Source organism: Vanessa atalanta, chromosome 5 (genome assembly GCF_905147765.1).
Source record: "Vanessa atalanta chromosome 5, ilVanAtal1.2, whole genome shotgun sequence".
NCBI classification, from domain to species: domain Eukaryota; kingdom Metazoa; phylum Arthropoda; class Insecta; order Lepidoptera; family Nymphalidae; genus Vanessa; species Vanessa atalanta.
In genome coordinates this window covers 8,627,284-8,645,102 of record NC_061875.1, presented here as the reverse complement: position 1 = coordinate 8,645,102, position 17,819 = coordinate 8,627,284, and the positions used below count along the sequence as shown (strand labels likewise).

The following is a 17,819-nucleotide window of genomic DNA, read 5'->3' as shown; positions in this document are numbered from 1 at the left end:
ATAAGTGTATAAGGTTAATGTTACATTATTGGTATTCAAATGAAAAGTAAATCGTATTAAAGTAAAAGATCGACCCATGTGTAAAGGCGTTGAATTATTAAAATCACTTCGATACAATCGGGTTTCGAATCCAATCCCTAAAGAAAAGCTGATTATTGAAATACCAAAAGGTTCGTAGAACCAAAAAACCTCTAAAGTGCCAATCCCGATCGTACCTCAACCTAGTGAGTATTCGTTCGGATCAAACATGCCATTCATTTATTATGCACAAGCCACATCTGCTACATAATTTCCGTGTTATTTTTCATTAAAATTCACTTCCATTCGAGTGGTTCACCCAACCTACACGCAAACACTTAAACAGAGAGAATTTATTTTAAAAATCATTTTAATAAAATTCATAACGATTCACCTTTTCAAAAAACATTCCAGTGTAAACATTTTTTATTTCTATACATAAAGAGCCGTGATAGAACGAGTCAATTATACTAGAAAATCACGGTTTGTAATCCTGTCACCAAAAAGTTTTAACGAACTCAATTTATATATAATGTAATTCATCCCATGCTATGAGTTGAAGGAATACAACGTGAGCAATCTGATGAAATTCTACCACGTCTATCGGCTTGATAGAGTAGGCCCCTAAAAATATTCTTATTCAGTTGGAACATTTATGGGCTGATAAGACGAACTGTATAGATAAATAATAATCAACCCTAATACGCCGTAAAGCTATGAAGTATAAACCCAATATATAAAGTAAGTAAAACTCGCTGAATTATACGACTTTTTGACATTTATGGCCAACTAGGGAAAATGTATTTGGGAATTAAGTTACCAGATTACGAGGACGATTGTTGATGATACCGGATGAGCGTGCACATAAAACTATTTTTTGCGTGAGATTTATAGCGGAAGGGTTAGGGATGCTATCAATTCAATGGAAAAGTTTGGGACGTAAAAAAGAATGACGTCGTCGGCACTATTGAGTGACCGAGAACAAAACAACTTAGTATTAAAGATGTAACTAGTATAAAAAGTCTTTTTTTCCAAAAATATACGCTGTCATTCATCTTTCAGTATAAGGTTTTCTTTTAAGAGAATATTTAATATTTTCTTATATATTAATAGCGTAAGCTGATTTTTGTCCCAGGGATTATAGGACGATATCTGCACGAAGAAGATCGGTTGTGGTCTCATTTTAAAGAGCTCCAGCCGTAGATGTGCAGAAATTAAAAAGGATTCTTAATTGTAACAATTTAACAAAGTTTTAATTTTAGAGAGAGGAAAAAAGTTACTGCATAGTTAGAGAGCGGTGATACGGCTGTATCAGAAAAAAAAGTCATTTAAATAGGGTTTCCTCATTTTGACGTCAAATTTGGACGAGTGACTTGCACTTTACAATGAAATGAAATCAAAACAAAACCTGCCATAGGTTTCGAAATTCGTAAAAAAAGCTTTTGAATAAACGAGAAGCTTTGCGGACGCACCAGTTTCCTATTATTAGCCATTCAGATTGTATTGTGTCATAGGTACTCATGATCGATTCCTTTGTATTAAAAAATTATAATCTTCATTATAAGCGTCTGAAGTATCAGATATTAAAAAAGTGTCTAAATTATTGAAATAAACTAATTAGAAAACAAAAGAGACTAGCTGAGCATACGATATTAAAGTTCAAACATGTGTGCGAAAAGTTTTAAGTAAATTATATTCTATATATAATTTTAATATATTTTTATAAGTTAGGTATTTCAACATGTTTGTATTCTTTAATTCATTTGAGCATTCTCATATGAATTCTTCGCTATTCCTGATACACGTTTATTTTATTAATCATAACAACAAGCCACGTCAAAGTAATGCGAAATTTGTGTACAAATTCATCGAAAGCAATCATGATGAAATATTATGATGTGGCAGAAATCGTAAATTGAATTTGGTTACATTGTAATGAGTTCATGTCGAGAATCGTGTACTGAGTTTGATCTTAAATTCGATCACGTACCTTTCACTTGATTTATGTATTCCGACCACCTTTAGTATTGCTGAAGGGCAAGATTTGATTACTTACGTCGAGACGGAATGCTCAGCCATCCGCTAACGGATCGACCACAAAGTTGCCGAAAAAATCGCCTTGAAACAAAACTTTTCTATGTAGATTTCATTCAAAATAATATTTCTATATGAAAGTTTCGTAATAATTTTAAATTAATAACTTTTTTCATAGTGTACATAGTTAGGTTAATAAATATGATACATTTTAGAATTAAATACCAAGCACTCACATCAACACATTCAACATACATAATACAACACATCGTAGGAACAATAATAATTTCGATAAAATTTTAAATATTATATTCGTAATAAATAATAGGAAGCCGACACAATTAACTCGACATGTTTTTTTTTCACATTTAAGGTACTAATACCAGGTCTTACATAACAATATACTTTTAAAGATAAAGTAGTTTAAAGTAATAATATAAATGGCATAATAGTTACAAAAAAATATTTATTAAAATTTAATAATAAATAGATCGAATTATAGTAAAAACGTGATATGCACACATACAATATTGTCGCAGTAACATTATCTTCGACAGTCACGTTTTATAGTTAGCACTAACAGCTGCAGTAGCAACAAACGGCCTGGAATGGTAATAGTATTACCAAATGTTTTCGGATAAAATGTACAAAATAACTAAACATAGAGTCCCGATTACATGCTAATTACAAACTACATTATATTCGTAATTAATAATTACAATATACTAGCTAACCACGGCAAACGTTGAGACTATACCAAGTTTTTATACCAAATGTCACCGTGGTTGAATTGGATAAAAACTTGATGTAGTGCAGATCCATCTAGCAGCGAGCTATAACAAACTGGATTGTATAAAAAGCTTTTGTATGAAAAAGTACATATTTGTGCCAACTGTCATGGCCAATGGATAAGCGACGTCGAAGTTTGTTATTTCACACCGATACCACCGTCCGTTTTCATATTATATTCATTAGTTATTATTATTTATTCTGTAAGCCCACTTCTGGGCTAAGTCGTCTCATCTTGAAGAGAATTTATGGTTATTATTTTACCACGCTGCTCGACGTACGGGTACGATTCAGACCGGTTTAGATACACATATTGTCAGACGATGGCAACGACACGACCAAGCAGGTCTGATTTTCGTACATGCCGCGATGTACCGGACCTAGGATGGTAAAATTAAAAGGGCCGGCAAAAATTTGAGTCATTTTATTTTGTCGCCCAAGGTATTGCTCGAGTTTAGGGATTGATTGGCAGATATTAGACATAAAAAGCCATGTCCTTCCTAGGAGTTCAACCTTTTTTTATGCCCATTATCAAATTTTGTTCAGTGGTTTGGCCGTGAAAGAGCAACAGACAGAGTTACTTTAGCATTTATATATTAGAGCATTCTATGAAGTCAACCATTAAAAACACTAATACATGCCTTACTTAAGCATCCTCTTAAAAATACCTAATTCAAATCAGATTTACCATTAAATGTTTCGTGCTAGACATCGAATTGGAAGCGGATTTGATATCTAGTGCCGTCAAAGTATCAAATCCGCTTTTGTTACGACTTAAAAAGACTATTTAAAATTAGAATTGCTTGTTATACTATTTACTCATAATTTTTGAATCTGTTATAACTTGTTTCCACTCATAAATCCACAGATCAATTTCGTGGTAATACATTTTGCTAGACCCTTCATTCGTATGCAAAACTGATCGTGTCGTTCGACTTGGTTTCATCGGACCAATGCTGGTTTTGGTTTAGCGGTTTAACGATATTTTGGTTAAACATGTTGTTGGTGTCGCTCGACTCAAAATCATATTACATTTACTAAACTTGTATTACGCATTCTTGATACATTAACGTTTTAAAGAAATCATAAATATGTTTGCCTCACAATATGTATCCCTATCAACTTATATAAAATATAAATTTTAGGTGTTTTCTGTAATAAAATTGATTTCGTTAAAACTTTACCTTTGTACTAACAGTTTTATCTTCTAATTATAAAATAAAAGACGGGAGCGTAACATTAAAATTAAACAAAAGCGAATTCATGCCTCAAAAGTGCTGATAATTATTTAATAACGTATTATAAAAAACTAGCGACCCGCCCCGGCTTCGCACGGGTGTAATGCTGATACCAAATATACTACAAAATGTTTTTATATACAACTTTTAGCTTTTTTCTCATTAGACAATACAAACCGCAATGTCCCTGCATTTTAAATCTATTATATTTTCGAAAAAAAAAATCATTTAAATTATATGATGTTCAAGGCCATATTTATCTATATTAAATGCACAATGTATTTAAGGTTGTACTTAATTGGATAAGGATTTATGCTGTATTGCTTAAAATCGCTTCGTAAATAAGTTATTATTTCTCGTAAAAAGTAAATGATAAAAAATGTTACAGCTGATTATCCCTAAGAGATAGACATATACCATTGTGCACTTTTTTCTAGACATTTTTAAGGTGTACCATACTGCATTACATTATTTCGATCTATCTCGTAGAGTAAGCGCAAAAAAATGTGATTATTTACGACATCACATAAGAAACCTCTAAAATTAATAGTGTTTCTCTACTATATTTATGCATGTATTATATATATATATATAAGCGTATCTCTTGAGTCACTCCATCTATTTAAAAAAAAGTATCAAAATCCGTTGCGTAGTTTTAAAGATCTAAGCATACACAGGGACCGACGGACAGCGAGAAGTGAACTTGTTCTATAGTGAAGACGCGTCGTTTCGCAATACAAGGAATTTGTATTCGATTTTGTGGCTTCATCTGCCTTTTTGTATTACAATTTGATGTTTTTGTCATATTACAATATACGCTCAAAAATAAAGTGGAGCGTCCGGCTGGAGGTATTATATATTGTACGAGCGATGTATTCGCTCGTACAATATAATACATATATTATAAATTTATCAGTCGTCAGCTCGTATAATATGATATGTTATAAATTTATCAGTCGAAAGGGTTAGGATTTTAATAAAGATATTTAAGACTAGAATAAGTAATTAAGACTTCATATTAATTCGTCATTATTTGCAGGTGCCTTCGGTCTTCGAGACATTCAACTCAATGTACCAGAGGCGGTAGGGGTGGGTGCCAGCGCAACCCTCGGCTGCCGATGGGCGCTGGATACCGGCGAGACATTATACACAGTGAAATGGTACCATGGAGCACAGGAATTTTTCCGATTCGTGCCGAAAGAATTGCCAAACACCCGTGTTTTTTCACAAACAGGCATCAGCGTTGATGTAAGTTTAGATAATTTTATCTTCTAATATTGATATTCTTATGCCTGCATCCTAGAATAAAACATATATATTTTTTAATATTAAAAACTTTTTACTCGGTAATATTAAATTCAAAGAACGAGGAAATAATTCACTTTCAGCGCGACAATAAACAACGCCACGACTGTAATTACATATGGGTCAATGGCTTTGCGACATCTTGCTAGTTCGTTAAACTGCCTTCAGCGAGTATACTGCAAAAAAATCACTTAAGAATCTCTCCGAGCGGCACGTTAAACCTTTACCCGTTGGCACGATGCCATGGGAGAGCCATAAAATTGTGCCAAAATAATACATTAAAAACCCTTTCAGAAAATAACGTATACGCAAAGTTGGCTTCGTGATGAATAGGGATATAAGTCTCGTCCAATGTCTTAAATCTGATGCATTATCTTTTTTTAGTCAAGTTGTAATATAATAATATGTTTCAAAAAATTATGAGCAAAATAAGATCTATATGTTCGATGTTTAATATGGGTGAAAGCTTTTTACTATATTTTACGCCAGATGCGAGCGCATAAGTGCGCGGGGCGCGTTGGAGACACTTTACAACAGTTATCGTTTTAGAATATTGTACTTAATAGTGATTGGTCTGAGGTACTCTTTAAATGTCTACATTATTAAAATCTACTAAGTAAGTTCATAATCATGACCAACATAATCGAATGACAAGCCATTGGCAAATATAATCAATTTACATAAATGCTTAAGATTTTAATGTTTACTATTTTACATTAAAAATTTCATTTCAATATTTTTTCATAATGTTGGCGCCAAATATAGATGAACCTGTCATTGGTTTCGCTAAAAAATAATTTGAATAAACGCGAAGTTTCTCTAGTTATTAGTTAAACAATAGTCACGTTTGTGTAGTGCAGAGTTTAATAATAATCATCAAGTTGGACCAGTAAAATGTTATTGAGTTTTTCTGTCAAGAAATTTTCAGTAACAGACCGACGCATAGCCTTAGCTAGAGCTGAGCCATTGTTTTGCTTGAAATTGTTTCAGACGAATAGAATTTGCCATTTCATCGAGGTATGAGAGGAAAGAAATAGAGAACAAACTTTTGTTTGCGCGTACTAGTGACCTGTAATATATTATGTACCGAAACGTTAGTTAGTCTCTCTTAAGTCTTGAGAATGACTACTGTAACAATTTTAAAATGGCTACTGTAAAAAAAATATTTCTGCTGATATTATTATTATTATATTTTCATATTTGACAGCGGTCAATTGGTAGCTCAGTATATCGGTATAGAGATTATTTTCCTCGCACGTGACATTGGCGAAATAATCTGGTGTCTTCTCGGCACAAATAAAAGCCACAAAAAAGAAATTTAACTTACAAACATCGATATTTTTCCATTGAATGTGATCGGAAATCGATTGAATCATTTAATCAGATCGATTACATTTTAGTGTATTTATTATGTGATATGTTATTATACATCGATAGAGATAATTTCTTTAAGTTAACATATATATATTCGTCCAAATATCATGGTCATCATATCGGAACAACTGTTGCGGAATTATATAGGCCCAGTTTATGTAGCGTACTGCTTTAGTGAAGTCTACGGAGGCATATACTCATCCAGTAATGAAGTACCTGTACCTAAGCCTATATATAGCCTTGCGATACTCAAGACCCAGCCTAATACTCTGTACTTAACATAGACACAAACAGAGAAAGCCTTTCTATAAGTCCAAGGGTACGGCAATGAAAGAAGATCCAACACCTTCAAAATACACAGACACAAAGCCTGGATTACAAGAAAGCTATAATTGCAATATAGCGTCTATTCGTGAATAGGGCACAAATGGTATCCACCAAGTAAATTATTGAATACAACTTGAAAATGGTAATTCATACTAAAGACGATCTGATAACAAACTGGCTGAATACAATCCAGACCTAAAGAATCCAGAATATCAAGAAAACAAATAACACTTATTCAAATTTAAATTGTGTTACTGCCTGGTAATAAAAATTGGCAGCCACATAAAAAAAAACAAATTTAAGATATACCGAAGGCACAGACAACCTGTCTGTGGAGATACAAATATATCTTAAAATATAATGAAAATTTAACTTATTATAATTTAATTTTGTTGTTATATATGTATTCGAATATTATAATTCAGGGTATTTTATTTCTGCTACTTAAATAAACATATCACATTATTTTATCGCGTAGAAGAATAAAAAATAAATAAATAATAAATCAAAAAGTTCGTAAGTGATTATGTGTAGAGTAACGATGTTTCAAGTGCTTTTTGTGTGGGTAATAGTTAATAGACCAATAGAAACGTCTAGTTCTTACATTTTACAGAGAGTTTACAAGTCTTTGCGCATTAAAAATATTTGTAAATGGATAGTTTAATGCAATATTTGCGCGGAATGATTGAATTTTTATATGGTAACATATCAAAGTCATTATACCAATGTATTTTTACCACTAAGCTATTTTGGATCATTGCTTGCTATAAGAACTCAAAATACCTTTCGCTATTAAAATTTCGTTGTTCCTTTTAGGTGTCACGCTCAGGCGCTCAGCAAGTTGTATTGCGCGGCGCATCAAAAAGCCTCAGCGGACGGTACCGATGCGAGGTGTCAGCCGATGCACCGTTTTTCCACACAGTGTATAAAAGTGCTTACATGCGTGTCGTAGGTAGGTATATTTTTAAAAGAAAATTTTAAATCCATTTTTATATGAGCTTATTTTGATTTTTTATTTTGTCCAGAGTTCGAAGCCACTATTTTAGAAGTGAAATATTCCGGGCTCGTGTGTATACATGTTTGTCAATATTTCTTTTTCGTTTCATATCTTGTAAGGTTTTCATTCTATTAATATTAGCATTTTTTTTAAATAAAACACTGCTTACATCAAATAAGTGCCGAGATGGCCCAGTGGTTAGATCGCGTGCATCTTAACCGATTATTTCGGATTCAAATCCAGGCAGGCACCACTGAATTTTTATGTGCTTAATTTGTGTTTATAATTCATCTTGTGCTCGGCGGTGAAAGAAAACATCGTGAGGAAACCTGCTTGTGTCTCATTTCAATAAAATTCTGCCACATGTGTATTATTGTGTGTGTAGAGCAGCATGGTGCAAAATGCTCCAAACCTTCTCCTCAAAGGGAGAGGAGGCTTTAGCCCAGCAGTGGGAAATTTACTGCTAATGTATGTAATGTAATACATCAAATAAATAGGCTCCATAAATAACGACGCATTCTATTCCCATTGAAATCACTTATTGATTGAATAAATATTCAATAAATAATGATTATCTGTAAATAGGATAAAACTTTCTTAATGCAATTAGTTTAGAAACTAATAAACAATGAGCGATGTTGTTTGCTTGCTCCAGAGATTGCTTGCTTACGACTTACGTAAACGTAATTTAAAGTTTGCTCGGCAATGTAGAGAACTAACTATATAAGTAAGTCAATCAGGTTTGTACCTATTTTGACATCGGAAAATTAAATTTACATCTACAAGTTGTCAAAATTAATAAATATAAATGTGATTGTTTCTATGAAACTTTGTTTAATGACTAAGTTACGTCGAACGTATAAATAATAGGAATAACCCTAGTGCTGTAACGTGGAATTCTAAATCGTAAATCAGAACTATTGTTCAGCAATAAATGCGGAGAACACAGGGGATGTTTGATTAAGGTTTATCTTGTTAAATTTACGGTTATTGTTGAGCTATTCGATTGCTTCAAGGTGTGTTATGTTTGTGTATTAGTTGAATTTATTGTCATTTGCGAATACGGCAATTCATATATTTTTATATTACTAGTTGGTGACACATTTTTTAGAACAAAAGAGTTAAATGAATTGTAAATATATTATTTATCAATAATCCTGATCGATATTTTTTACTGATCAATAAATCGTTGGAAAAGTCAATAAAGTTACGTATTATAAAAGGCGTCGAATATGTAGATCACATTGTTTATATGACCGCTCTGCAATTACGAGTACATTGTCGTCAGAATGTTTCTTTGAAAGGAAACTTCTAAACTATATATATCACAATAATAACAATGTGTAGTCTGTACTTAAAGGCAAACTTTGATAACGAGGTTTGTGGGGAAGTTAGCCACAACTTTGCAATCATCTATGAGCTAAAATTGAAATGAATTATATGAAATTTAATCACGCATTAATTAGTTTAAAATGATGTAGGTACCATTATAAATAATATCAATAAATAAAACTACACTATTTATTAAACCAAGACTAGTTTAATAAATATTGAACGCAATGATCTTATTCAATAAGTTATTATTTATTTAAGTTAAGAAAATAATATTGCTAAATTGGTCGATGTCTGAAAATATGATTATTAAAAAAAAATGCAATTTTATTTTATCTATCATTCATTGTTTCTTAAATCATATATCGAATTCCAAAAGAAAAATCGAGAATCCCTTTTACCTTATGGCCAAAAGGTAAAATTATATAATTGCTAAAGCAAGGTAATGAAATGCTTTAAATTCGAAAAGTATCAATATCTCTTTTTTTTCGAATATCGACAAAATACGACACCATTAATTATAATGTTACTGACACGAGGCAATATCAATAACGTTAGCGGCGAAGCCCTGGTGTACAAAATAAATACAAAAACTCGAGTAAATTAACCGAGGCAACGGAGAACTTTTAGTGTTTCCATTAAATATAATTGATAAAAAGCGACCGCCGGGAATACAAACTCAAAAATTTTAGTCTGCGAGTTTCAACGCTCCGTCAGTAATGGGAAGTGTTGCGGACAAACAAAACACATGGAATTTCTTCGACCGTTATGTGAGTTCGACGTTTTCACCGATACAAGGAAATTTCGGGCTAAAATGGAATGGACGAGTATGGAGGCTGAATATACAATGTCGACGCTTTAAAGCGCCGTGTCAAAAAGCGTGTGGTCTCAGTTTTTTTATTGATTTGTGCAACTTTTTTCTTGTATCTTTTTATATTTTTAATTCTCGCAACCATATAAAGGTCTGATTTATTTTCAATGAGTGAGCAAATTTTTAATTAATCTACGCTGTTATCGCAATTCTTTTGTTATCCTGCATAACCTCGTCATCCTGTTAGACCCAAATTGCTAATTAATAAAACATTTATTTTATTTTGTTTTTGAGATGAAACGAGTTGAATAATTTATTTTAAGAATAAAGTTTAGTGAATTTACGAAATACGGTAAATAGTTGCTTTTGTCTATAAACTGGCAATATGTATGTAGTGGGTCTAGGTCTATATAATGTATGTATTCTACATGTGATCTAAGGTGTTATGCTGAGCTGGTAATTACGTTAGTTTACTCAGTATCGAATGTAATATACACGAGTACTATTTTGAGGTAGATTAAGTAATTACCAACTCAACGAGACATAAAACTTTATCAGCGGTAAAATTAACTAATATAAATGAACGAAAGTTGTAATAATACATTTTTAATATTAGAATTACCAGACGCAATGCCTTTAGTGCACTCACAGAAGAGTTGGTACACTGTAGGCGACATGCTTCGAGCTAACTGCACGTCACCCCCTGCAGAGCCACAAGCAAACATCACATGGCTTCTCAATGGATATGAGGTGAAAATAACTCATTTATATCGCTATTTAGATTTATATACATTTATTTTTCACTTAATATTATACAGAAGTCGTAAATAGATAATATTTTAATTTATTTAGCTTATGGAAGTCAACTTTAATGTAAGTTATTATTCTTTCTTGTTTTATTAATATTTTAACAATGGTTTTAATATTGTAAATTTTTCAAAAGGTAAAAGGCCTCGATATTCCGCCCCCAGACATGGCTTTTTCTCGAAGAGAGCCTGTCATAAGCGATGCATCACTAGAAGATGCGAATAGAATTATATTCAGTCCATGGGACGCAATATCTGGCTACGAAGAGTCTGCAACAGACGTCATAGACATCCCGGGCGACATTGAAGATTCAGTTGCTTCAAACTCGCACAAGAAGTTCGAGAGTACGACGCGAATAACGCCTCGACTAGAACAAATTTCAAGCAAAAATATTAGCATTGAAGAAGATAAATCTAATAAGTCTTCCTCCTTCAGTCAACTCGTTATACGAGTACAGACTTCGCATTTTCACAAGGTACGAACGTACGTATTTTTGAATATGTCGAAATGTACACGAAATATTTTGTGTATTTGATTTAATATTCAAATAAACTTAGTTTTTATAAATGTCCTTGTGCAATGATAATGCGCATAGCGCCTTATTTATATATCTTATCTAAAGAATATTTAAAATATTTGTAAGAGATCAGTACAAGAATGTTGTGAAGCCTCGAAATGCATACAAAACAAAACTAAAATTGTCTTATTAGGAACAAAACAATTTAAAACACATTTAAATTCATTTAATAATACGTTTTGTTATATTTATTTTATTTCATATGTATATTTACGATTCATCAGATTCAATTTAAAATGAATCTCTGAAATCAAATTGTAATTAATTCCACGCAGGGTCGGATGAATGTCACGTGCGTGGCGCGCATATTGTCAGTGTGGTCAGCGAGCACCGCACTTTTGCTAGACGAGGAGCGGCCTCAAATAGCTCCCGTCATGGGTAGTCGGGACACGAATTCTGGTAAGAAAATTTGTAACGCATAACATTACATACATTGGTATAACTATTTTCAAAATTATAACAAACAAGTGTAGTATAGTATTTTCTGTTTTTTTTTTTTTGAATTTTAGTATTAAGTAAAATATAAATTTTGCTTATTCCAATTGCCACTTGTCAATTTCTGACATTTTTAAGCTTGTGTGCGTGTAACTTCTTATGCATATATTGTCAAGTAAATCGATGTAAAACATCGTGATGTTATTACATTATATATTCCAAATATATATATCATATCATAACAAATTACTAAACACGCAGTTAATGTATTCAAAATAAAAACTTTGATTAAAATATTAAAATCGATTGTTACTCGTAGCAACCGTAAATTTTACGGTGCTTATGTTTACGGAAACTATGAATCCAACTTCTGTATGATACGCTAATTGTACAAAAAAAATGGTACCCTAATCTTTAAGGTCATTGGTAATCTAATGTTAAAAATGGAACTAAACTATGGGTTCATAAATAAATACAATAAATTTTACACAATTAGATTTATTTTTAATTTGAAGGTTATAATAACTATCTACATGATATTGAATGTAGATTTAAGAAAAACCGGCAAGAATATCAGTAAGAGGCCTTTGTTTCAATTGAAGTCAAATAATTATATATAATTAAAATAGGGCTATCATCCTTGGAAGTCAACTAATACTATTTCCTAGCTTTTCATATACGTAATAAGCCTTATCCAATAATATTATTTCATTAGATTTGTTAACTTATAAATATATTTTTGCCTGGGAAAAGGTGTTTGTTTAAATCCTGATATATTTGAGATATTTGAATTAAGTATATTTTTAGTACTTAAAAATATTGCAGCTGGATACATATAATGATCTTGTTGTAAATATACCTACTATTGTTTTATGATATTACCGATTTTTTATATTATATGTCTTAGTTTATAAAACGGAAAAAAAATTAACGGTCATTTAAACTCAATTCAAAGCGTACGTTTACTTGTTGTGACTGATTTTATTTTATATATTTTTGCTACTTACCTAATTTGTCAAACTACAAAGTTTGGACTAGTATAATTCTAAGATATGAAATATGTTTGACTGCAAAAATGCGTGGGACTGTCTATTAAATCAATATCCTTAGGCGCGATATCTATACCTACTAAAATTATAAACTCTAAAGTAACAAAGTAAGTCTGTCTGTTGCTCTTTTACGACCAAACCACTTAGCCGAATTTTGATTAATACGAAGCATGCTTGAACTACAAGGAATTTGCTTGCCTAATACATGAAGACCAACCCCTAAAACGAGCGAAGTCACGGACGATAACTACTTGATTATAATTAATTTAAATAACCTTAATTCAAAGTATCCGTGTGAAGTTGAAAGACTAACAACAAAAGTGCTAACTAAGCGTATGAATTCCGTACAATTTGTAAGAGGATTCGGTTCTCCTGTGTAAGCGATAACAAGAGTTTCTAAAACTCTATCTGTGCGCCGAATCACTCCCGCTGATTAATGAATCTAACAGGAAATTTCGTTTATTAAGAGTTAACCTCTTTGAAATTTGCTTATAAATGATTTTTTAGTATTGTATACTGAATAATTATTTAAAAAAAAATGATATAAAATTTTCAAAGAATTATTTAGCTTAGTTTTAGAACGTCATTAAATTTAATCAACTAGTTTTTGCTCGCGGCTTTGCCCGCGTATTACGTAGGTTTTCGGTATTAAAAAGTATCCTACGTTTTTCCTTGATGTTCAAGCTTGCTTCATACCAAATTTCAGCGGTTTAACCGTGAAAGCATAACAGAAAGAGTTACAATCACATTATTATTATATATAGTTTTTTATCTTTTTTTTTAATTATACGATTTTAGGAACAATCTTTGCGTTGAAATGGTTTATTCGGATTTCGGTTTATTTTACAATTTAGAGTTATATTCAGAAGCTATTCGTAGTACGCCTTCTATCTGAGATTAAAAAATGTAAGAGAAAATACCAATGATCCCCACTGACTACGTTCTGTGCCGAGGTGCGATCTCATAGGAGACCCTCAGGACGAACGTCGCTCTAGAGCTCGAAAGAGTTCCATTCAAGGCTGAGTCTTGCACTCGCTCCAACGCCCGGTGACACTGTAAAGGCCAGGAGCACTATAACATACAGGAAAAAAAAGACAGTGATCAGTTTCAGTTCAGAACTCGTTAATGCATTTTACTACCAAATGTCATTTAAGTAATCGTCATATTATTATCAAATATTTTCGTTTCACTTACGATATTTATCGATTGATGAACTAGCTACTTGTCTGCGGTGCGTCCTCTCCATGATGATGAGTTATAGTTTTCATATTTCCGAAACATGTTGAATATTTCTCGATAAGCAACGTAAGAGAAACTAGAACCATAAATAATAGCATTAATACATTTCCGCGAAGCTATTTGGATGCAAATAACGAAATATACGCTTTATAATATTAAACGAAGGAAATGAGAAATACTAGCACAATTTTAAATAATAATAACAAAAAATCTCTCTGGAAGTAAAAAACTACTAAGTGTATTTAGTCATTAATTAAAGTGGGTTTTTGAAATTCATTGTCGTTGTTTCAGGTCCACGCTGTTCCACATCACACGTCTTGGCGCTTTTAAACTATTTACTGTTTAAGCACTGGTGAGAACTGCTCCCATTTCAAGTTTCGTGCATAAGTTATGTGCATACGAAAGCCGTTTTCACAAAGTTTTGGGAAAACAGGCAACGTGTGGCGATAAACTGAATATAGGGCAAGTTTTTCAAAATAAAAACAAGCGTCTCTTTTCGTTTTAAACAAATCATCTTGTTTCAATTTTGAACGTTATTAAATTCGAAATGTGTCGATACATGTTTACTAACACGCTTGAATTTGCGAATAGAAATGATTTACCTCTCTCTACAAAGTAAATTCGTATTCCTGGGTTCACTAAAATTCCCCTCTTACGTTGAATTTTAGAGCAAGTGTGCGGAATTTTGGTTTTAACGAGATCACTGACGGCATAATTATTTTCAAAACGATGAACCATAGATATTGTAAACTAAATAAAGGAAGATATACATAAAAAGAAAAGAGGTTTTACTACCTAAGCATTAAATTAATTGATTTTAAAAACATAAATCAAGTACTAAAGTAAGTAGGCAAACGATTCAAATATATCGCTATCGATCTTTCATTGCGTCTTAAGCCTACGTTTTATAAACTTGTATTCGCGTTATGACGCAGATATAGCACTAGCATAATTAATTAAAAACAGTCAATTGTGAAATGAATTTATCATCTGAGGCCTTGAAATTAAATTCAAAATTTGATTTTATTGTTAATTGTTACTTTATATTAAAATTGTTAATATGCTTAAGTCCATAAGCGAGACAATAATAAAGCTTATCTCTATCATTGTTATTATCTTTAAAAATCAATTAAAACCATATTTTAATCATCAAAATTGAATTACAGCTCTTTTAACATAGTATCGATCAACAACTGCTTTAGTTAGTAATATATTTTTTCTTTTCAGGGCAATACGATGATGGACGGCAGGCGGATATGAATAAGAAACAAAATATTTTCTCAAATAATGTCAGTGTTAGACTACTTAATACGCCCATATTTATAGTCGAGTATTTGTATATAATATTCTTATTGTTCTAGAAAATACATAATTTCATGTACGTTTGTATAATCGTGAAATCTTCAATACTGGATTTCTTCAATGCACTGTCGCATTTCGTAAATATTAATGTTTCGATGGAATAATCCCATATTATATATATTTTTCGTATGGATTTCTCATACTCTACTATATATTTGGGTATTAGTAAAATGAAATTGACAGGTAAAACGATTTTATCAGTGAAGTGATTTAAAGTAGTGAATTTTATACTTGTATATAAATAGTTTTAAAATTATTATACATCTAAAAGATTAGTGATGTTCTGCTTCACAAACATTATTTAAGTAATTGTTACTACAAAATAAGGATCGTAAAATAAAATTTACCTGTTTTTAAGACAAGTTTTATTTCACGGCGGATATTACGGCAGCTTTCATCATCATAAAATATAAATAAACTTTATTTATCGAAGCTTTTAGAAGCACTTTTGTTTTGTTTGACAATGAACATGTCTTAACCTGTTGCGGTCCTGTGTCTAGACCATAATATGAATCTTAATCGAAGATTAACGGGTTCAAACTCGTTAAAGCACCATTGAGATTTTTGTGTTATTTAGTATACAGTTCGCCTCGTGCTCGAGAGTTAAGAAAATCAATTTGAGGATGTTTTTATGTATCGGATGAAATTCTGGCGATGTGTATCCAATAACATTGGAAGCAGCATAACTTATTCCGGTCAAGTTATTGGTCTTCCGGTGTTCCTATATCCTTTTATATATTATATTCATACATTATGTTAGTAAATACATAATATTTTTTTAAAAAAAATAAGATCACATCTTTACATTCGAATTTTTAAAAATGTTAAATCGTGTCTTAATATTAATTTACAAATTTTTTGACACTTATTTAATGTTAAAAGTGACCTCTTAACCGATAAAACACAAGCCGTTAATTCTATTGAGAAATATAATTAATATTTAGTTATAACATTTGGATATAAGGGCTAATGAGAAAATTTAAGTTAACAGCAATTGCGTGGGTTAATTAGACTCTTCACAAACGCCCCGGGCTTGAAATTCACACATTTCTGTATTTTTGAACTCACGTGAACTTTATATGTGGTTATAGGGTCACCTTACTACGAATTCAGAAAACTTTATAATTATAAATATTGTTTAGAAATCTTTTCAAAGTTCCTCATTAGTACAGGAAGAAACAGATTTGGAGGTTCGGCTTCAAGCACCAGGTCGGACCATCCAAAATTTATCTAGTTTTTCTATCAAGAAACATAGGTATCGATTTTTGGTCGCTGTAAAGGTCCAGTGATTGCATGGCGTGAATCTTAACCGATGATTCGATGTTCATACATGGGAACCCACCACTTAATTAGCTTAGTTCGTGTTTAAAATTCTCACTCATCAAAAAATCTTGGTAGATTTTGGTGGTCCAAATATTGTTGCTGTGTTCTCGTTCGACGGGTGAGTGAGCCAGTGTAACCTCAGTCATAAAGCACATAACATTTTTATTAGTGGCGCTTTTACTGTGTAAAGGATGGTTAATATTTCTAAAGTATCAATGTCTATGTGTAATGGTGACCATTACTATCAGGTGGTTCATTTGCCAATATGCTTAACTACATTAACAAAAAAAAGAAAATAAATTTAGATGTTGGCAGAGTTAACACTCCCGTGGCTCGGACATGCACCTGAACTCTTTCCGGTCGGATAGCGGTCCCATTGGATTATGAGCGTGAGAGTATTCCCTCACGCTCATAATCCAGTTCTATGTTAGCGGATATACTTCAACAGATATTATATTTCAAACAAAGTTGACCGATCTCCGTCAATTAAAAATTCGTTCACATCATTATCATTGTGTTATATTTTAATATTTTATGAATAATCAAATTTCTCAATTTCTAATATCACAACATAATAGTTTTTTCAATCGTATACCATAACTCGTAAGGTTCATTGAATTATCAGCTCATAATATATGCTGCAGCTTTCAGTAGCCTCTGCCATTTGTTCTAAAGACTATATAATAACAGAATAAATTTTCCATGGAATTAGTTCTAAAAATCGTTTTTTATCAGAAGTTTTATGCAGGTCGATGAGTGATAAAACACACGCAATACGGTTTGTAGGTAATGGAAATTTCTC

At 31.9% G+C, this 17,819-nt stretch overlaps 1 protein-coding gene across 1 annotated transcript in view; it reads left to right on the top strand.

Moving 5' to 3' along the window:
* Positions 1-15,802, top strand: part of LOC125064188 — a 34,490-nt gene extending 18,688 nt beyond the window's left edge. Inside the window, exons 3-9 of the mRNA XM_047671113.1 lie at positions 5,119-5,327; positions 7,902-8,037; positions 10,842-10,975; positions 11,169-11,507; positions 11,885-12,008; positions 14,624-14,684; positions 15,560-15,802. Coding sequence (XP_047527069.1) covers positions 5,119-5,327; positions 7,902-8,037; positions 10,842-10,975; positions 11,169-11,507; positions 11,885-12,008; positions 14,624-14,684; positions 15,560-15,572 — 1,016 coding nt within the window. The 3' untranslated portion in view covers positions 15,573-15,802. The remainder of the gene's footprint in view (positions 1-5,118; positions 5,328-7,901; positions 8,038-10,841; positions 10,976-11,168; positions 11,508-11,884; positions 12,009-14,623; positions 14,685-15,559) is intronic.
* Positions 15,803-17,819: the final 2,017 nt, after the last annotated feature.